The sequence below is a fragment of the Leucoraja erinacea genome, chromosome 28 (genome assembly GCF_028641065.1).
Source record: "Leucoraja erinacea ecotype New England chromosome 28, Leri_hhj_1, whole genome shotgun sequence".
Classification (NCBI taxonomy): Eukaryota; Metazoa; Chordata; class Chondrichthyes; order Rajiformes; family Rajidae; genus Leucoraja; species Leucoraja erinaceus.
The window spans coordinates 16,737,221-16,759,567 of NC_073404.1; the positions used below are offsets into that span (position 1 = coordinate 16,737,221).

General features: G+C 40.6%; 1 protein-coding gene and 1 long non-coding RNA gene across 4 annotated transcripts in view; one reads left to right on the forward strand and one right to left on the reverse strand.

Moving 5' to 3' along the window:
* ap2b1 (adaptor related protein complex 2 subunit beta 1) overlaps positions 1–22,347 on the forward strand; it is a 173,546-nt gene that overhangs the window by 137,950 nt on the left and 13,249 nt on the right. For all 3 annotated transcript variants that reach the window (XR_008725710.1, XM_055657871.1, XM_055657872.1), the window contains exon 21: positions 14,449–14,603. Coding sequence is in view for 2 of the 3 variants with exons in the window: in XM_055657871.1 (XP_055513846.1) it covers positions 14,449–14,603 (155 nt within the window). In the remaining variant the exon portion in view is untranslated. The remainder of the gene's footprint in view (positions 1–14,448; positions 14,604–22,347) is intronic.
* On the reverse strand, positions 3,643–6,947 carry LOC129710701 (uncharacterized). The gene is made up of 3 exons (XR_008725711.1): positions 6,651–6,947; positions 4,408–4,499; positions 3,643–4,266 (listed from the first exon to the last, which is right to left on the reverse strand). It is a non-coding gene; the product is annotated as an uncharacterized LOC129710701 (long non-coding RNA).

Below are 22,347 nucleotides of genomic sequence, written 5' to 3' on the forward strand. Positions count from 1 at the left end.
TCTCTGGCGCTGAAAGGCAGCAACTCTTTTGCTGCGCCACCGTGCCGCACCCTATTGCATTAGACAAGCCCTGATCTTGCAACTGCACTCCACTGCATTGTGGATGCGTCTTTGGTCACATCTCAGCTTTTACAGTGGGGTATCTGTTCAGATCCATCCATCTCAATGGAAATGTTATGGCTGTGAAAGAATTTATGGATAATTGATTCTAGAATTATTATTAATAATTGGTATTTTCAGATTCAATTTAATTTTAAATAAGCCTTTAAACTATTTTAATTATTTTTATTTCATTTGAGTGCTCGGTGCTTTCCGAAAGCATTGAAAAACTTTAGCAGATTTTTCAATATTGCAATTTTACTTGTTTGCATGACAAAATGTTCATTCTATTTTTTTTGTTAGTGTTAGCATATCCACAGACTTCAGGGTAGAAGTTCAGAGATGGAGCCTCTATTTTGTGACCATTACGGATATGCTAACTTTTATTTAGACAGCCCAAATCACATGTCACCCTTTGTTGTAGGAAGGAACTGCAGGTGCTGGTTTAAAGCGAAGATAGACACAAAATGTTGGAGTAATTCACCGGGACAGGCAGCATCTCTGGATAGAAGGAATGGGTGACAGATCACCCTTTCTCTGTTCTCACACCTGGTACTTTGGCAGGGACCTTGGTTTTATCAGGACATGCTGGGAACGTTAAGCTTTTTGCCATTTTCCAGGGACACAAACTGTTTCCACCCATAAAGTTGCTCAGCTTTCTAATGTAGGTAGAGTTAGCCAATTTTCCCCACAATTGAACAGTGTTCCTGATACTGACACCTGGAAACCGGTGTAAATTGTTCTCCCGTCCAATAAAACCTTCTTTACTTCCTCCTATTTAATGATTTCTCAATCCATACTGCTGCAGTCCCTTTGGTCCCAATGCCATCAGTTTGAATGACAACTGCATTGTGCGGCATTTTATCAAGCACCCTTTCAAGATGTATATTACCACATCAATCATATTTTTATTTTTGGCACACACAATTACTGCATCAATATACGCTGTCAAGTTATTTGGATACAATCTGCCTGTAACAAGTTCATGCAAGCTTTCTTTAATCTGTGTACCTTTTTCCAAGTAGCTGCTAATTCTGTCCCTCATTATTGTTTCTAGAACTTTCCACACCATTGAAGATATGTTTATCTCTGCACCTCTTACTGAATAAGAGTGTAACATTAGATAGACACAAAAAGCTGGAGTAATTCAGCGGGACAAGCAGCGTCTCTGGAGAAAAGGAATGGGTGACTTGTCGGAGAAGAAGGGTCTCGACCTGAAACGTCACCCATTCCTTCTCTCCGGAGATTCTGCCTGTCCCGCTGAATTACTCCAGCTTTTTATGTCTATCTTCGGTTTAAACCAGCATCTGCAGTTCCTTCCTACACAAGAGTAATATTTGTCATTTCCTATCCATTCACCCAGTGATATTGCCAGTAGAACTGTTTTCTCTGAGCTCCAGTTACCTGTTCAATCCTGGCTTTGGGCTCAGTCTCGAATTTGCATGTTCTTCCTTTCACCACATGGGTTCCTCCTGAATGCCCTGCTTTCTCGCATATCCAAGCGGCGAGTGGATTGGGATGTTAATTGATCTCGGGAAATTGCCTTGGCTTGTAGATGAGTGGTAGAATCTGGAAGTAGTGATACAAATGTGGGAAGGATAAAATGAGACGAGAGCAGATGGGTGCTGGTGGCCAGCACAGACAGACTGGGCAGAAAGTTCTGTTCTCATGCTAACTTTATTACTTTAATAGACCAAGGGAGACCCGTTGGGCCCCGTCGCCCCAACATAATATTCCACCACTCTCCCATAGCCCCCAACTGCGCAGGCGCGGCTCACGGGTTCCCGTTGTGATGTCAGAGATCCCCATTGTGACGTAATTCATGGAATCCCTCCCCCCAACTGCGCCTCGCCATCCCTCTTCCTACCCCTATCCTCCTCCATTCCCCCTCATCCCCAAGCACTCCTACCCCCTCTTCTTCACCCTTCCTCTTCTTTCCCCTCTCCTCATCCCCTCCCCCACTCCCTCCCTCACCTTGCCCTCCCTCTCCTATCCCCTACCCTCAGCCAGTCACTCCCTCCCTCCATAACCCAATTCCCCTTCTTCCCCCTCCTCTCCCTCTATCTCCCTGCTCCCCCACTCCTCACCTCCCCCTATCCCAGCCCCCACAATGAAAATCGTGATTTTTTTTTTGTAAATGAAACCTCTCCTCTATCCCACCACACACACACACACACACACACACAATGGAAATCACGATTGTTTTAATGTAATCAAGTATCGAGATCCTATTGTGACATCATTGTGAATGAAAGCGGAAGAATTTGAATAAAACTGATTTTTTTTTTTCATTGCAATTTTTAATGTAAATGAGATTCGGGATCCCATTGTGTTTAAAATGTGAATAACTTGTAAAATATACCATCAATCTTAGCAAAACTTGCCAGAGCACACCACAGGACAATGGTGAGTAAGGTGGGTGGTCCCCCAACTCAACCCCAGTTCCCCAAACAATATCTCGCCATTCACCCATTCGCCCATATTAGGCTGTGGGCCGAGCATCAGAAATGTGTCTAGAAATAGGATTTCGTGACCCAAGTCACCAAACTACATGAAATTTTCCACAGATTTGGATGAAATATAATTGAGAAGGAAATCATAATTCGTAATTGCCGAAAGTTGCACATTAATTAATTAAACTAATTAGAAAATGAGATCGGGAAAATAAGCGGCATCTAGTGGCCAACGCCCGTATTACACTATGGGCAGCCTATTCCCGTGTTGCAGTCCATTTTATATATATATATGTAACCTGTAAATATGAATGTAATCATATATAATTAGGTATAATTATATTATATAAAAATAATATGATGAATATAATTTTGAGTGTGTTTTTTTAATTACACTGTCGCAGAGGTCCTGCTCCTGAACCAGCCTAATTAATGGGTTAGGGCAGTTCTTGTGGGTTCCTTCCTTTACTGAACCCCACTGACTGCCAGTGTGCAGAGTGGGGGTGACGGCCATAGTGGGACCGGGGCAGTGGCAGGCATGCATGTTCCAGTCGCTTTAATAGGAAATTAAATGAGACTGCAGCAGATATCCCAGGTATTAAGGGCTCATGAACCTGCCTAATTAAAGGGTCAGGACAAATCCTCTAGGTTTCCCCATTTACTGAACCCCACTGACTGCCCAAGTGGGGATAGTGGGGGTAACGGCTATAGTGGGACGGGCAGTGCCAGGCAGGCATGTTCCAGTAGCTTTAATAGGAAATTAAATGAGACTGCAGCAGATGTCCCAGGTTTTAAGGGCTCATGAACCTGCCTAATTAAAGGGTCAGGACAAATCCTCTAGGTTTTCCCATTTACTGAACCCCGCTGACTGCCAAAGTGGGGAGAGTGGGGGTGACGGCCATAGTGGGACTGGGGCAGTGCCAGACCTGTAAGAGACCTGTCTTATTTCTGATGTAAATGTCACATCCTGGCCAAGAATCGAATGCTCTGATGTTTACTCGATGAATATTCATTTTAAGCTACAATGAGCTTATATTTATGTTATAGCCCCCCCCCCCCCCCCCCCCCCCCCCCCCCCCCCCCCCCCCCCCCCGATGGTGCCTTTGCAAATGAGGGCTATTACCTTTAACCTAAAAGAACCCTAAAAGTGTTGCATTGTTTATCTCTAGTTTGTGTGCTTGTCTGTGTGTGCCTTTCAAACATGTATCTGTGGATGTATGTATGTGTGCATGTATGTTTGGATATGTACATGTATGTCTGTGTGAATGGATGTGTGTGTGTGCGGATTTATGTGTGTGCGGATTTATGTGTGCATGTATGTGTGTGTTTGCATGCATGGAAGTGTGCGTATGTATGTATGTGTGGATCGGTGGGTGGATTGTCGCAGTCATTCACCGGCACGCCATTATCATAAGTAATTCACTCATTGTTTAAATAATTTGACCAAATAAACAGTGAAACGATCCACATTAAAATAAAACTTTATATAATCATTTTTTTCCACAATTTATTTATTTTGTGTACTTTGAACATTTACAAATGATGCAATGCGCTGGTAGGACATGCCTACGGTCAGTGTGCTCGACAGTTGCTGTTTGTTGACTATGACTTGTCATGGATCGAAGCAGTCTCTTTGGGGCCGGCTCATCTGCTTCACCATCAGGAACTGCCTCTTGAGGTGATTCACCTGCTTCAGGCTTTTCAGCGTCTTGAACTCAATTGAAAGAGGAAAAAGAAAACAGAAAAGGAATGAAAAGTAAAATAAATCAACATCCTCAAATATATCTTTTCATTTTTCAAAGTAACATCATATGACCATAAGTAAAAAGATTTGTTGTTTGAGTCCTATCATTACCTTTCTTCCTTCTAGACTTTGCTATCGCTCGATTTATTGTTGTTATGTTGCAGAAGCACTCTGCATGATAACCCGGGATACACTGCTGCCTCCTAATAATAGAAGATAATATGTGTCGGGGTGTATTTTACATCTTTTCATGTTTTATATTATGTAAGACAATATCGACATATCAATGAGGAAATTAAACATGTATGCATGTCCAGGTAGATGGGATGGCAAGTCTGCAAATTATCAAATTAGTGTTCATTAAAGCACAGTGAATGTCCACACAAAACACTTTGTGTGGACAAAAAGTGTTTTGTGTGGACAGGCTCTGAAGAGTGGAGGGGCAGAAGCTGCAGAAAAAAATAATCTCATATTACTTAGGTCTGCATGGACTTCGATTCATAAAATGTCAATCTCTTCTTAATGTCAATGAGACTGACACTGTAATTTACAGCCATAGATAAGACTTCAAGTTCAAGTGCAGGAGCAGAGGGTGCAGAATAGCTAGAGAAAGAAACATCTCATAGTACTTGGGTCTGCATGGACTTCAATTCATAAAGTGTCAACCTCTATTTAATGAAACTTACACTGTAATTTACTACAATTGATAAGTTATTTCAAGTTTCAGTAGAGGCTACAGAAAAAAAAATCTCATAGTCATTAAGTCTGCATGGACTTCAATTCATAACATTTAAACCTCTTCTTAATGTTAATGAGAATAATAATAATAATAATAATAAATTTTATTTGCGGGCGCCTTTCAAAAGTCTCAAGGCCACCTTACAGAATTTAACAAGAGTAAAAAACATATAATCGGAGTAAAATAAATAATAAAGATATCACCAATACACAAATTAAAGACAGAATTCAATCCAAAGACAAAAAAATCAAAAACACAATGTGAAGAGAGAGCAGCAGCAGCTAAACCGCCGCGCCAGCGTACACTCGCCCTTCCGACAGCCATCTTGGACACAAACTAAAATAATCACTTACACACAAAAATCATTCCCCCACTATGGTTACCACTGTGGGGGAAAGCACAATGTCCAGTACCCATCCCCAGTTCTCCGAAAGTCAGGCCTATTGATGGCCTCCGCTATTGCCTCTACGGAGGCCCGATGTTCCTGGCCGTTCTCGCCAGGTGCTGTTGCCCCGGCGTCGGGAGAGTCCTCTCAGCGGCTGGACCACCTGGAATGGCCGCTTCCTTACCGGAGACCGCGGCTTCCAAAGCCGACAAGGCCGCGCCGGTTTGGAGCTCCCAGGCTCCCCATGTTGAAGTCGGCGCCGCCCGCTCCGCAGCCCGGAGGTGTTGAACTCGCCGGTCACAGCTCACCGGAGCTCCAGCGCGTCAATCCAGCGCGGAGACCCAGGCAAGGCATCGCCCGCTCCGCGATAGCGCTCCAGCGCTGTGCCGCCACCGAAGCCGAGGTGCTGGGCGGTCCCCGCCAGGAAACGGTGCTCCACGCCTGCTGGTAGGCCACGAGGACGGGTCGAAGGGGCAGCCCAGAGAATAAGCTGCCTCACCGACCAGGTAGGGACCTAGAAATATAGTTACCCCCTTTCCCCCCCCCATTAAAAAGTCTATTTCTCCCACAAACAAAACACAGGACTCACTAGAACTACAAAAAAAGTGAATTAAACTGACGGCTGCTGGTTAGCAGCTGTTCCCCAAGATGGCTCCTCCTCCTTGAATAACACTGTTACCATAGAAGAAACTAGTTCAAGTTTACATATCACCAATTCATTTCTACAGAAAAATCAACCATTTCTCATTGCAATGGAAGCCTATAAATAGCGATCGATATCCCTCCGTTTTTCTCCCATTGTCGGGGTCTGAAAACGACCGCTACAGATGGCACTATGTACAGCCTCCCCCCCCGCCCGCGGAGATGATCCGCGGCTCCGCGTTCGCGAATAAGCTGCTTATTAATTGAGACCGCGGCTTCACTTTACCGCGAGTACCTAGGCCCCGCGGTCGGAGCACTTTTTCCTGGTAAGTTTTCGCAGGCAGCTCCGAGATTAGCTGTTAAAGACTTATTACTCTACAACAAGCTGGCATTAGTGACAATGTTTAATTGACTGTATTATGGAAACATATAGTTTAGGCCCTCAATTTCATGATTGAATGAATGAATGAATGTATGAATGAATGGAGTAAGTGAATGATTGAATTTATTTACATTATAAAAGGGTGCAATTAAATTAATTAAACTCCATACAGATAGATTTTCATAAATTCAGACTTTAGATCTTACCTTTCAGTTAGAGTTGATTCCTGGCTGCCTTCTTTGTGTTGGAGCACCTCTGCAGCAACTTTGCTTTCAAGGCTTTCTTCTACTTCAATCCACTTAGCAGCACATTCTTCAGCCTTTTTAATGCTTTTCTCACCAAATACAATTACCTTGCTGCAAGTTTCCACGGCATATATTCCACGGAACAACACATCGGAATCTCCAGTAAAACAGGCATCAGTGAAGTCCCCTCAGCCATGTTGTGTGCTAGCCTGAAGCAAAGCGCGTGATTGGCCAACTGGCAGACAACTCAATGTTAAACGTGCTTTGATTGGACTATAAATTACCCTAAACTTTTCCGTTTTTTCTCTAATTTAATAAAAAATGTGCAAGTCTTCTTCAGGACGAGTTTCAGGGGTGATTTATATAATTTTCTTTACACAATATGTGAAAATTTCATGTAATTTTGTGACTTGGGTCACGAAACTGCAGAATAAAGCTCCTCGGCCCACAGCCTATATTCCAGCACTCACCCATAGCCCCCAGCTGTGCAGAGGCATATCCCTCAGCGCTGCCTCCCCCCTCCTCTTGCTTCGGGGACTTTAAAAAATAATGCAATTGCGTCCTCCCCGTCTTGTTCAGCTAAAAACCTGCTGAAAGGACTGAGTGATTGCAACTTTGTTGCAAGCTGGGCCGGCAAGGATTTTAGCTGCTACATTTTTCTTAAACTTGAATTTCTAAAGTTAAAAATGATGATTAACTTGTGAAATATAACCTCAATCTGAACTAAACAGACCACCGCAGGACAATGGTGAGTAAGGTGGTGCCAACATTTTAGTGCTATCGTGTATCGTTGTGGCATAATTTCAGGAATACATGGGGATAGAGAGATAGAGAGATAGAAAGAATATGGCTGTGATCTCTGCAATTTCCTCCTATCTTTTCCCCTGAACAATCTGCATCAAATGGACCTGGATATTTATCCACTTTAAATACAGCTAGCCTTTCGAGCAACATTTTATCCGTTTTAAAGACAAGCAAATAATAATCTGCACAACGTGGAATCCAAGTTGCCATTATTGTTGACTTTTTTTTACTGTTTACTCAATTCTCAGTGAAAATCTAACTAAAACAGCTTCTAAAATTGTCAGTTGAGGAGGTCTCGCACAATTATATATGACCAGTAAATATTATTTCTGTTCCTTGCATGGAAACAGCACCAAATAACCAGGGGAAAAAAATGGGAAGGGAGATTCTCAAAATTGCAACTACTTTTTTCCAGCTTGAGAGATGATAAAAGGCTGCATGCCAGAGGTCTTTGAAATGCTGGAAGGCACAGTTAACATAGATGAAAGCAGAGGAAGCCTGCACCATGAGGGTCTGGAGGTAAAAGTTAAAAATTAACGAGTCTCGAGTGAATAGATGGAGCAATTAATGATGTGCTGATTAACTTCTTAATAAATAGCCATGATAAAATTGAGTTGAATGTATTTGAGATTTATGAAGATACAAGATATGATCAACGTTATGGAATATAATTCCTTGCTGTCGGGGCATCAAATATGTCATCCGTCGAGTGTTTGATTTTCAGAAGTTTATTTATAGATGAATATGGCAGTTTGGACCACTCTGGACACTGGGAAAGACATTTTGCAAAATTTCCTTTCAGATTAAATCTGTGGAATCGGATTCATGAAAGGGTCAGATTCTGCAGAGTGTGTGTGTGTGGGAGGACTGCATTTATTGGCAGTTTAAAACTTAACTGGCTGGATACTTAATGCCCCAAGCCAGGGAGTGTCGCACTTGAATCTAGAACAAACTGATTCAAGATCAGGTCCCATGCTGTTTAGCATCGTAGCAAAATGCAACCAGTTTTGAAGAAATATAGTATATACTAAATTTGAATCGGACCAATTTGAAGTCTACAGTGCATTTTAATGAAAAGAAAGTTGATAAAACTTATTCCAGTGTTTAGAAACTGCCAGAAGTTATTCCGTGGCCAAAATGTGTGTAAAAGAAACTGTTGCAGGTGCTGCAGAGAATATTGGAAGTACTCAAAGAATCAGGCGATGTATTTGGAGAACAAAGCAGCATTAACATTTTCAAGTTAATGATCAGGTGAAATGTTCTCTGGCAATTCAAATACAAATTCTGCTTATGATTCAAAATAAAAAGACCAGTTTGTTTGTTGGTTATAAAATCCAAGATTGGTGCCAGTATCCAACTGTATTGGAGTAGGTGACGTTTCGGGTCTCGACCCTTCTTCAGACATTGAGTCTGAAGAAGGGTCTCGACCCAAAAAGTCGCCTATTCCTGCGCTCCATAGATGCTGCCTCACCCACAGAGTTTCTCCAGCAATTTTGTCTACCTTCGATTTTGCATTTGTTCTTTCTTAAGCATTGTTCTTGGTAGTCGCATTTGTCTCAAAATTATTGTGAACAATGTGATTCGTAGTTGTGCCTGTCTACTACCAAAATCTTGAAACACTTGTGTATCCCCCTGTGTGATCTTTGACTCTGCAATTCATTTTTACCAGTACTTTTCACTGGTGTTTTGCTTTCATCGTTATAAAAAGGAATACATTGTATATTCTGACTTTTGATTTTATTGAATTATTCAGCCTTCTCCTCCCAATTGGAAAATCTCTGGAATAAATAAGGTTAAAAGACTCTAAGCCAATTGAACTGTGTGCAAACTGCACAACCATCGTAGAATTAGACAGCTGGGAATTCCAGCAAGACTGTATAATAATTTACCATTTCCGTAAGGATGATATTTTATCATAGATTCATATATCAGCAGTCTCCATATCTTAGTAGGATACAACATTCATCAAACAAATGACTAACACTTTCAAAGGTGGTATTAAATCTGGTGGCCCACAAATTGTATAGTGTAGCACAACTTTTAAGTTAACTGAGAAATCTCTTTGAAAAGCTAAGCTCGAAGCTTGGTGAGGATTGTAATTTATTTCTGGATCTTTTATCTGACTTGCTGAGGCTTTGAATTGCCCAGGCATGGGCAGTACTAAGTCAGCACCCCTCGGATCTGGGCATCCCCTTTAGCAATTCCATCACTTTATTGGGCGGCACAGTTACGCATCGGTTGGGTTGCTACCATACAGCGCCAGAGGCCCGGGTTCAATCCTGACTAGAAACATAGAAAATAGGTGCAGGAGTAGGCCATTAGGCCCTTTGAGCCAGCACTATCATTCAATACGATCATGGCTGATCATCCAAAATCAGAACCCCCGTTCCTGATTTCTTCCCATATACCTTGATTCTGTTTGCTATAAGAGCTATATCTAACTCTCTTGAAACCATCCAGTGAATTGGCCTCCACTGCCTTTTGTGGCAGAGAATTCCACAGATTCACAACTCTCTGGGTGTTAACTAGGGGTGCTTGTCTGTACAGAGTTTGTACGTTCTCCCCGTGAGCTGAATGGGTTTCCTCGGAAATCTACAGTTTCCTCCCACACTCCAAAGACATACAGGTTTGTAGGCTAATTAGCTTGGTATAATTGTAAATTATCCCTAATGTGTGTTGGATAGTGTAAGTGTGTGGTGATCGCTGGTCTGTGTGGGCTAAAGGGTCTATTTCCACACTGTATCTCTAAACTAAACTAAATATTACATATTAGAGGCACAATGGCAACAGCTATAGTCCATCCATCTCTCCTTTCTCGCCTCTCTTGTGGTGACTTTGTCAACACCTACCTTTTGACCTTACACCCTTGCTTCCAGCTTTTACTCACTCATGCATTCTTTCCCCATCCCCCAATGCCAGATAAGTTTGATAGTGATGCCGTTTTTCAGTTTTAGAATTTCAGCGTGGGAAACAGGCCGACCAAGTCTGCGCCGATCAGCAATCACCCGTACACTAGTTCTATCGTACACACTAGGGACAATTTAACAGAAACTAATTAACCTACAAACCTGCACCTCTTTAGAATGTGGGAGGAAACTGGAGCGCCCAAAGAAAAGCCAAGCGGTCGCAGGGAGAATATGCAAACTCTGTACAGGGAGCACCCATAGTCAGGATTGACTTTGAGTCTGTGGAACTGTTCATTAACTCTACCTCTGTGGCGATCTGACTATATGGGTACGGTTAAGAACCTTAAAATGATTGAGCCACAATTTGTGACTGATGTTTTGTTCAAACAAAGATTAAATATTAATAATGTTATTTCTACTTAAAATTTTAACCTGGTCCAAAGCATGTTCCCTAGAATATTTTTCTCTTTGCTAATGACAATATACTCTTAAGAAAGCAATAACTTGTGGATGAGTGTAACCTGATTTGAGTAGACGGGGCAGGATTTTGTTATTGTTGCAGGTTTATGTCAAGCCAAAGAGTAGATGAAAAATTACTTGTCTGATAGCTTGTTTTGAAATGCTCAGGACGCCAAATGTGGTTACTGTTCAACAATTTACTGTTGCCACAGTAACACAGATGCAATGAAAAATGAGCATCCAGCCAGTCTGGTTATGTTTGTGGGACTGGACTAACCTCTGGGGTAATTCAATGATTTGTTGCCGATCGCAGTTCACAGCAGGGAACTGTTGCCTCTTTCCTCTGCTGATGGTCAGTGGTGCCAGGAGGTTGGTGGGAGATTGAATGAAGATGCACAAGGGTATGAATAGTTTGGAAAGTGGAAACAGAGGGAAGCTGTTTCCAATTGCGGATGGACCAGGAGGGATACATTTATTTTGAGAATATGAGGAGAATCCTTTGGAACATGCTTCAACAGGATATTTACCTGTGTGAATTTATTCATTTTACGCCATTCTTCCTGTGCCTTCTCTGAGGGAGATTGCCAAGTCTTTTCATCCATTTGTCAGACTTGATTTGATGGTGTTCATGCTGTGGCATAGGCTGTTAAGAATTAAATAGAAATTACTGAAACCCGTTTCAGATACAGCCCTCAGGACCTGCAGAAAGGGGTTATTGGTTCACTTGGCTAACAGTGCGTCTAAACAGTGGGAAGTTCAATAAGAGCAGACAGGATGCTGGTTCATTTGTGTTCAGGATCCTCAAAAGCTGTCATGTTACACCAAAAGCACAGTTTAGTTTTGGCCTGAGACAGCCAAAGAATATTAATGTAGTTAATCCATGTGACAGATCGTTTTTAGCTCAGAGGAGACCATATATAATAACAGAAACAACTTATTATCATTAAATGTCTTTATTGTCAAAAGAAAAGTTCCAAGGCACTTGAAAGGAAAACAAACCAACAGCCATGGTCTTACTGGGGACTGCAAGATACAGTTTAGTTAAAGCAGTGAGACAGCTGTTGGTGGCTTTAAGGAAAGTTTCAAAGGATTGGGCTCAATCATTTAAAGGTTCTTCCACCAGGTGTAATGAGCAGTCAGATGAGATCCAAGACATAGGTAGTAAAAGGTTGGCAAGGGCAGAATTAAAGAAACAGTTCGGTGGCAATGAATGCATGGAAAAAAGTTTGGGCATTGATGAGAATGGGATCAGGGCATAATCCAAGGTGTGAAATAGGATGTATATAGTTTTAATGTTGTGGAAAAAAAAATGTTTTGTAGCTTGACTCTGGGTCAAACAGAAAGCTTCGATTCCCAAGTTGAGAACCAGGAACGGGAATGATGTCCATACCAAGAGAGCTGAGCTTTTAATGCAGTAGTAAAAATGATGGCTTAAGACTTTGGGCCTTCTATTGTTCACTTGTGGCAGTCTGGTTCTTCTACAAAGTGATGTTGGATAAGCAATATGACCATGTGGAGGAACACGTGGGGTCGAGAGGACAAAATCTATATAAAAATTGGCTGCTGTGACTATGATTGATGCAAATACATCGATAGATGCTCCTGAACACATCATCAGTGATGTAACCTGGGGTCATTGGGTGTTTCAGGTCTTTCAACATCAGACACCCTCACCCAGGCGACCCAGCCGTGGTTGATCCGACCACGACTTGTGTTCAGGTGGCATTCGTTCCTCCCCATGGACCTCCTCTCCTGATTCAGAGCCATCTTGATGCCTTCTCCGCTGCCTCTGTGGTGTTCTTGATGGCCCTTCTCCTTGCCACTCCGTTGATGCCCAGTGCATTCAAGGCTTTGTAGAGCGATTGCCCTGCAAAACCTCTGCAGCCAACCTCGATGGGCATTAGTATAACTGGGGGGAGTATGTTGTTCAGGAGGCCAAGAGGAGATTCTTGGGTGATGAAATTAATGCGTTTTAATAGTGAAGGGTGGTGTCAAATAATTGCCCTTCTGCAAATATGTGTTGGCCAAGGGTGGTATCATCAACCATGGTAAAAATTGCAGATACGTTTGAGAGGGCAAGGAAGGATAACAAGCTGAGATCACAAGGTAGGTGCAGTAAAAGATGTCCATCTAAAAAGGACACAAAGTGTTGGAGTAACTCAGCAGGTCTGACTGCATCCTTGGAAAACATGGATGGGTGACATTTTGGGTTGAGACCTTTTAATGGCACCTATCCAGATTCTCCAAAGATGCTGCCTGACCTGCTGAGTTACACCAGCACCTAATAATGACTGAAGTAGCAGCAGGGCTGTGAGTGATTTGGTTCACATGCAGCTCATCGTGTGAACCAAAGTGCTTATAACTACATCAGGAGAGTCAAGCAGAAGTAGTTTAGACCATAATTGTGTAGATTACCAAATCTGCAGGATGCTCACTCATGGTCAGTTGTTAAGAATTGTAAGAAACAATGAAAAACCAGCAGGAAGGTGCCAGAATTGAATTTAAACACACTTGGATTAACAATGACAATATAGAACCTCTAATTTTCGCAATGTGCGATATTCCTATTAAATATGACTGACTAATATACATCGTAACTCAAATGGGGAACATTTGCGGTCATTTGTCAATTATGTATAACAGCCAAATGAATGTAGACACCTTCATACTATATTTGAACCACACTTGCAGGGTGAGTGATGTAGTTCTGGAATGGGAGGATCGCTCATGTACTGGACAACAAGAATAAACCAGGGAACTGCAGGTCAGCGAGCTTGATGGCAGTGCTGGGAAAGTAGTTCAAGGGGATATTTAGGGACAGGATCTGTCAGCATTTAGGCATGGTCTGATTAGGGATAATCAGCATGGCTCTGTGCATGAAATAAGCTCAGGGTGTTTATCCAGAAAGAGAAGAAAATAATCATTCCAGTCTTCTGCTACATCTTGTACTGAATGTCCCTAAAGAGTTGCCACAAGCACACTGCTAATCCAAGTCGTACTATACGCATGCCATCAGTAAAGATAAGATTTTGTGGTTTTGGAAATACCTTGGTGGTCTATGGGCTCACTGATGTGATTCTGGATCTCGCTTGTTGTAAATACCGTTTAATACATTTTAAATTTCTTGAAGATAATCATTGCCTAAAGCTTTAATTACAGTCTATTACTTGCTTTCTACCGATATCAAGAAAAATTCCTCTACATATCAGGCAGATGAATCGCTGCCAGATAATGCTGTTGCTGTGTGCAGAAGCAGACCAATAAATAAATAAAATCTAAACAACAGTTACTGTTCCAGCTTTCAGAATGCCACTCAACATGATGGAAACTGAAGGATCGAATATGTTTGTCAAGCACAATTTAGATGTTAGGAATACAAAAAATAAATCACTGCACCTCATGGCTAATAAATCATACTGAAGAAATGGAGAACACAATCCAACTCAGTTGTTAAAAAAATGAAGCTAGGAAGAACTGCAGTTACTTGTCAATAGCCAAACAACGAGCAATCACGAAATTTATCGGTTTAAAAAAAACAGAACAGGTGGTATTATTTCTGTGTTCATATTTTCTGCTATTTTTCTTTTCAGATATGGTGTCCAATAAACTGCAGAATAGCAATGTGTTTACCATTGCTAAACGGAATGTGGAGGGACAGGATATGTTGTATCAATCCTTGAAGTTGACCAACGGGATTTGGATGTTGGCAGAGCTGCGCATTCAACCTGGAAACCCCAACTACACGGTAAGTGTGAACTGCGGCCTGTTTTTTTTAATTATTATGAGGTAAGAGTCTTTTTTTTAATCCCACCTCTATACTGACCTCTACCTCTATATTCTATAAGGTGTTTTTATCTTTTGGGCAAGTTTATAAAAGCCATAGGACTTTGGTGGTAAGAGCAACTTAATATTTAACTCATCTAGGATGGAGAGAGGAAAAACTGCAGCAATTCGCACAAAAAATCATTCCACTGTTGCTCCACGTCGGTAGATATGCCTGCGTGATCATGGGCGAAGTAGGAACTCACTTGACAGTGACAGCCCACAGGACGGAAGAGCCATTGAGATATTCTAGATCAGCACATGACAGATGGCCACCTGTGTATGGTTTCAGAAAGTGATGGGGTTGCCATGGAACTATATATACCCAAGCACTGGGAGAAATTTATCTGTATAGATTCCTGGAAGATGCTCACTTTTCCATGGCAAATGGCTTGACGGTGAAGGAAGTTGGCCCGTCATGGATTTTCTTTAAGTTGCCGTAGTTTCTTCAATATCAGACACTCTGCATCCGCAGTGGCTCCATCAGAGCTAGGCATTCAAATTCCATACAAAAGCAGCCCATGAAAAGCTTTTGTTTTTCTTCAAGTCTGAGCAGGCATAAACAAATTTGTTATTTTTCAATTCCAAGATTCTCTTAGAATTGGAGATGTAATTTCATTAGGTTTTTCTAAGAATACATTAAATTTGGAAACAGAATATATATGGTTCCCATTCTTGGATTTGGGCTACAACTACAAGACAGCGGAGCTGAAAGAACCAATGCCAGGTTCAGTGTTGAACCTCATCAGGTAATGTATGGCACCTCCAAATTCCTAACCATTACCAGGACTGATGACAGGAATCCTGTGAAAGAAGGATTGCTAAAATTTTGAAAGAAGAATTATGTACAGTTATTGAAAAATATAATGTTTTGCAGAGATTTTTTAAGAGATTGGTTGATGTTTCCTGAGTTGGTAGTTTTTGGGCATTTGGGTTTTTTAAAAATAAAATGACTCTTGGTAATCTATCTATATTTGGATTATTAACACATTACTTGAACGTCTTATTTCATGCACCCTAACCCAGTTGCTTTCCAGTTAGAGCTTTAGCAACCACTTTGCTATTCAATGCACCGATTGTTCAATACCGCATGATTATGTAGAATACATTACTTGTATGGACTAATGTTGTGTGAGCCTTTGGTTTCACACTTCAGTTAGTTAACTGCAAGACCCTGTTGATCAGTTCATAATTAATTTGGTTGAAACTAGATGATAATTGATATTTATCATTGGTTTTCCCAGTGGTTTACCCATCACTTCATATCCATTATTTTATTTAAACCAAAAAGCTACAGATTCCTTTAAGTGAGATTTAAAGCAACTTTGAGTTAATTTCTCTTGGTAATGGATGAACACAATTTCTGCCTTGTTTATAAAGAAGAGACCCCTTAAAAGTTATTTTGCTGGGTCATGGTTTCACCCTGCTACATTTGAATCATCTTTCAATTGGCAATATTTGCAAAGCTGTCAAATGAAATATTCCTCACATTTTGTCAGTCTCAAGCTTCTCTATAGCTGCAAACACCTCATCACCTCACGCACAACTGTTATACACATGCTCCTATTATATGTGTGACTGTTTAAATGAAGGTGGATTGTCTATTTGGGAAGGTTGTCTTAATTGTACCAAATTATCTGCATGATCCAAACGTCACAAACGTATAAAGATGAAATTATCTTTCATTTTAACTTTAAGGTCAAAATGAAATGTAGAATGGCACAGGCATTGGAAATTTAAATCATGTGGAACAAAGAATCAATATCTATCAATGGTTATTATGATGTCATAACAATTTTAATGTAGTTCATATTCAAATCAGGTTTCATCTTAGTGAATGTAATTTTATAAAATGCACCATCTGTCTTTTTATGATTAAAAAATATATGCAGTTAGCAATAACAAGATTCTAAATCAAAACATTGGAATTTTTATTACCTTTAGCATTGAACGTGATTGCCAAGTTAATGACAGTGGTGTAATATTGGAAAGCTGCTTTGATTTCAGCTTATTTATTTAACTTGGAGACACGGTGACGCGACATTAATTTTAACCACAGCTAATTCTACATTAAAAGATGATCCCAACAGAGTAAAACATAATCCTGTTGTATTCGTACGTTCACAGGTTACTGTGAATGCGGGATTCAGCTCGGTGCAGGCTGTCTGAGACATCAAATGATGTTGAAATCACAGTTTCATATTTTCAAATGTTACGTCCTTCTTTGCATCAGGCAGCCAAACTTTTTTAAAAAATACTTAAAATTAGGCTGCGTAGTTGGTTGAAGGGACTATTCTTCACTGAGTGGCCACAGTTTTTTTTCAGCACAGATAATGAAAGCTCATTTGAAGAAAAAGTCTCATGTTAATGCTTTGTGCCCTCGCCTGTCGGAACTGTTGGGAAAAGTGGATGTTGAGCTCCACTTAAAATTCAAAGCACTCTGCAGCAGTCATTTTGAGTTTATTTCCAAAGTCTCAACAGTGTTTCTTTGGAAAACACTGGAAACCAGATCCTTAGAAACATGTTTGTGGAGCTGCTTGCAGAAGGATCCATTTGCTCCCCAGTAAAAGTTTTCCTATAACTCCCGACCTGCTGCAGATTTCAGTTCATGGCGGTTTATTTGCTGGACGTGGCCCAGATGCGAGTGGACTTGGGCCGCTAATACTAATACAAACCTAAATTATTACCAATTACCAAAGGGATCAAATTTGGGAATAATGAAAAAATGTATGATGTGCTGGAGAGACTACTCTTCTTTAGACTTTACTTTAGAGACAGCGCGGAAGCAGGTCCTGCTGCCCACCGAGTCCGCACCAACCACCAAAAATAGTGTTTGTCTATTTTTGAGATAGTTTCCCCTGACAAATAAGACCTTGAGGTCCCAGGTCCAGACCCCAGTTGACAATAAATTAATGGATGAACTCACATCATGGTTGGATTGCTCTGTTCAGTGACAAATGGAAAAAATGTTGAATTCTAATTTTAATTTACAACGTTCCAGTGGATTCTTTATTTTATGAAATCTTAATCCAGATTCTCCACCTGAACAATTTCCTTCATCTTTCTTTTGAATCTTTTAAAATACAACACTCTATAATGAATAACAGCTTCCTTGACCATGTGTGATTTAATGCATGAAACTTGTAGGGAATTGGGATAAATATTGAGAACTACCAGAATGATACTTTCCCTGCTGTTGATTTACAGTAATGGTTTGAACAATTTTAATTTGATTAAGGTTAAAAAAATTGCAAACAAACTGCTCGCCTGACATCCTCTGTAGGGATGTACAGATATTTTCTTCAACCAAACTTTGCTTCCCACCACTTGATCAGTCGCCTTAACCAAGTCATTTGTTCCATTCTATCCCTGGAAACTCTGAGACTAAACCAGACCATTCTCATCCTTCACCATGTAGAAATTACAGCAGTGTTTATTAGATTAGATTAGATTCCTTTATTATCAATCAGACCTTTCGGTCTGAACAAAATTTCGTTGCCTGCAGTCATACATATAATAATAAATAACAAAACATACAATAAACACAAATTAACATCCACCACAGTGAGTTCACCAGGCACCTCCTCACTGGTGTGGAGGCAAAAGTCTTAAAGTCTCTGTCTCTTCCCTCCTTGTTCTTCCTCTGCGCTGAGGCGATCCAGGCTTCCGTTGTTGTGACCCCGCCGGATGATGGTAAGTAAGTCCCGCGGCTCAACCGAGCTCCCCTTCACTTTTCTCTTCAGCATATAAAAGGCATGCTCAATTGTGATCAGATCAGGACACATGGCTCCACATATGTATGTACAGGACTATGTATAAACACTGCTGTAATTTTTACATGGTGAAACCAAAATGTACAAAAAATGGCCTTTATTAAAATCTGACAATGTGCACTTTAACCACATGTGATTTTTTTTTTTTCTGTTACAAATCTCAAATTGTGGAGTACAGAGGCAAATAAATAAATGATGGGTCTTTGTCCCAAACAATATGGAGGGCACTGTGCCTTCTGACGTGGATTTGTTTCAAATTTTGTTTGATAATTCTCCTGTGAAATGCATTTTAATGTTTGGGGATGTTATGAGTGCCTTAGAAATATATTGTGCTGCTTTTTTCAAGTTGTTTTTTTTTTAACATTAAGAAATGCCACATTCTAATTATCAGAACTGAATCCTTAAGTTTCAGTTCTGTAAACCCCCAACAAAGAATGACAGTGTGATTAGAACTTTCACTGAACCCAGCTGCACTGGAATACATCCACATCGGACCTTAGTGAGCCAGTAAAATCACCTTGCTTCAATTCACCGACTTGCATTGTAAGTGGAGCACAGAAGTAAAATGACTGGCCCAACTTGACTGAGCTAAGATTTGTGTTCTACATAAGCTTCTGCTCACCTAATTCTGTCAACATATATTCCGTTTTGGCCCATGGACATCAATGCTTTGATGCCTTAATTATTCAGTCTATTCTAATATTGCGTTAAATTTCATGTTATAAATACTTCTGCTTTGACCTTAATTCCTTATTAGATTGATTGAAGACCGTCTTCTAATTATGCACCCTGGTTTTGGGTACGTTCACAATTTTACACTATTAGCTTCTGATTCTGTGAATCCCCATTCCTGCTGCAGTCGTAAATGGATCACATTGTGAGCCTCGTTCATTTGAGTAGCAAGAGCAGCTTGTCACCCAGATGGGTGCATTTTAAATGCTCCTGTGTTGTCAATCATTTCAACATTCCAATTACTTAAAGTTTGTATCCCTACGTCCATTTGCATTAATGTTAACATCTCGGCGCTATATGTATCTGCATCACGGAGCTTCTCTCTATTATTGAATTATATTTGCTTTGAAACCAGAATATTTCCCATTTTCTCTGAGAGATATGCATCGCTGCTGGAGTGTGATGACCCATCAATCCACTTTTTGGCAAAGCTGTCTATATCCTATGTGACGCACTAGAAAGTGACTATCAGCTAATCATCCCACCATGGCAGACACTAGACTTAAACCCAATCCAGAGATTGACTGACATGTCCTTTCTAAATAGATTATTGGTCACAGGTTAGGAATATGCCCCTATCCTGCCTACAAACCATGGGAGAATGAAGCCTGCTTTACCACTTCTACTGCTGTTGTTAGTTGAATTGGCCCAGAGAAGCTATCAAACAAGAAAACCATCCAATAGTTCCAACAGGTGATACCTTGGTTTATTTGGTCACAGGTCATGCTAATATTAAATTGGTTGAATTACTTGTGTGAGTTTTTGATTAAAGTATTAGTTTATTAGCAATAGTGTGATGAGTATGATATTATATGCTATTCCTGCTGTTAAGTTTTAAGGAAAATAATTATTTAATGTGTTTTCTAACATTGGTGGTCGGGAACTTATTGGAAGAATATCGGAGATTAATCTGCACTTGGAAAGGCAGTAATAGTCACCATTAAGTTGTTGGTGGGAGATCCTGTCTGACTAATGTAGGTCCGTTTATGAAGAGCATGCTGATACAGACAGTATCATTGATGTGATTTACATGGACTTCATTAGAGTTATTTTAGCAAGGTCCCAAATGGAAGACTGGACCAACAGATTAGAGGTCTTGAAATCCAGGACAAGTTGGCAAACTGAGTCTAAGATTGGCATTGTATTGGAGAAGAGGGTGATAGTGGAGGGTTATTTTGGGGATTGGAAACCTGTGAGCAGTGGTGTACTAAAGAGAGCAGTGCTAGAACCTTTGCTCTTTGTTCTAAACATTAACAACTCAGAGTTTAAAAATATGAATATAGGAGCTGTAATGTCAGGTTGCAGATGAAGTGCTGTTGATGGTGAGGAGGGGAGACTTTAACTACAGAATGATAGTGAGTCGTTGGTAAATTACGCAGGGTAATGGCAGAGGGAAATTAACCCTGTTAAGTGTGAGTGATTCATTTTAAGAGCTTTAATAGGGGCTGAACGCATTAAACCATAAGACATAGGAGCAGAATTAGGCCAAGTCTGCTCTGCTATTCGATCACTGCTGATCTGTTTTTCCCTCTCATCTCCATTCTCCTGCTTTCTCCCCATCCTAGAATGACAGGATCCAAGGGAGTATTGAGAAATAAAAGGGCTCCTTAAAAGTAAAAGTGCAGGTAAATAGGGTGGTGAAGGGTCATGTGTGGTGCTTTTGTTTCTTTGCTGGAGCTTAGAATGCAAGAGTAGGAAAATGATCGTACCATTTCACAGAACATTGGTTAGGTCACTGTGCAGTTCTGGTCACTGCATGAAAGGAAGGATGTGATTGCACAGAATGGTACCTGGGATGGAATGCTTCAGTTATGAGGAGAGACTGGAGGGGCTGGGTTTGTTTTCCTTGGAGTGGAGGAAACTGAGGAGGAACCTGAGGAATACAAAATTATGAAAAGGCTATGTATGATAGGTAGACGGCTAGAAGCGTCTGCCACGGGAAAGAAATCCTACTGACCAAAAGGCATAGGTTTAAGTTGAGAAGTAAGAGGTGCAGAGGAGATTTGAGGCAGTTTTGTATTCATCCAGAATGTGGTTGCAGTCTAGAATGCACTGCCTGAGAAAGTGGTGGAGGCAGGTACTCTCAGCACATTCATACAGCATCAGGACGTGCAGTTGAATTTCCAAAGTGTAGTAGTGGTTACAACCCCTCATTAAGATTGTTGTAAATGAGATTAGTATAGTAGACATCTACTTGATGGTGGGCATGAATATGATGGACTCAATGACTGAGTTGATGTCTTATGACACAAAGTCATGTAGGCTACACATGCTGCTGGACTGACTTGATTGAAATGCATAAGTATTCAATGGGTTTTGGCAGAGTGGATCAGAAGATGGTGTTTCCTCCTGTGGGAGAATCTAAAACTAGGGGTTGGTGTTTCAGAATGACCTATTTTATACGGAGATGAGGCTTTTTTCTGGGAGTCAGCAGTTTATGGATCTCTTCTTCAAAGAATTGTGGAAGCAGAGCCATTTGGCAGACAGGTAAACAGATTCTTGATCAACAAGCAAGGATTATGGACAGATGTGAATGCAGAATTAATTTTACAGCCAGATTTGCTGGCATCTTAATAAATGGAAGAACTGCACCCAATTTGTTGGTTTAGGCTGAATTCTACTGTGTGCGTTACTTGAACATGCTATGAGTTTCTGCTTTTCCATAGTAGCTTGCTATTGGTATCAACGAAAAACGCAGTCCTTTCTCTGACCAATTTGGAGCAGAAGGCATCTGGATGGGCTTTTCCTTAACTCATCAGATTGAACGTTTGTTGATGTGCAGTACTGATGATGAGCTATGAAGTTTGATTTTAGATCATTCCCAAGCCGTCATGTTTCACATGCTTGATGTTCTCTTATTTTCTTCTTGCATGCTGCACAGTTTTGCAGTAAGGGTGCATTACTTTTTATTTCCTGCTGTTAACTTTCACTTTCCATTTGTTCATTTGCCTACTGAATGACTCTGTAAATCTCCCTGTAGGTTTGGATTTGCTTCTATTGTCTGCACACTTCATTTGATTTTAATTTATACAAAGTTGTTAAATTTACATTAAATTATGCTAGGCAGGTAATTTACATATCTGGGAAATGGTTACCAGATGCTTTAATAACGTTAATAATGAAATAAATAACATTAAATAATAAACCAATACTAACACTTTA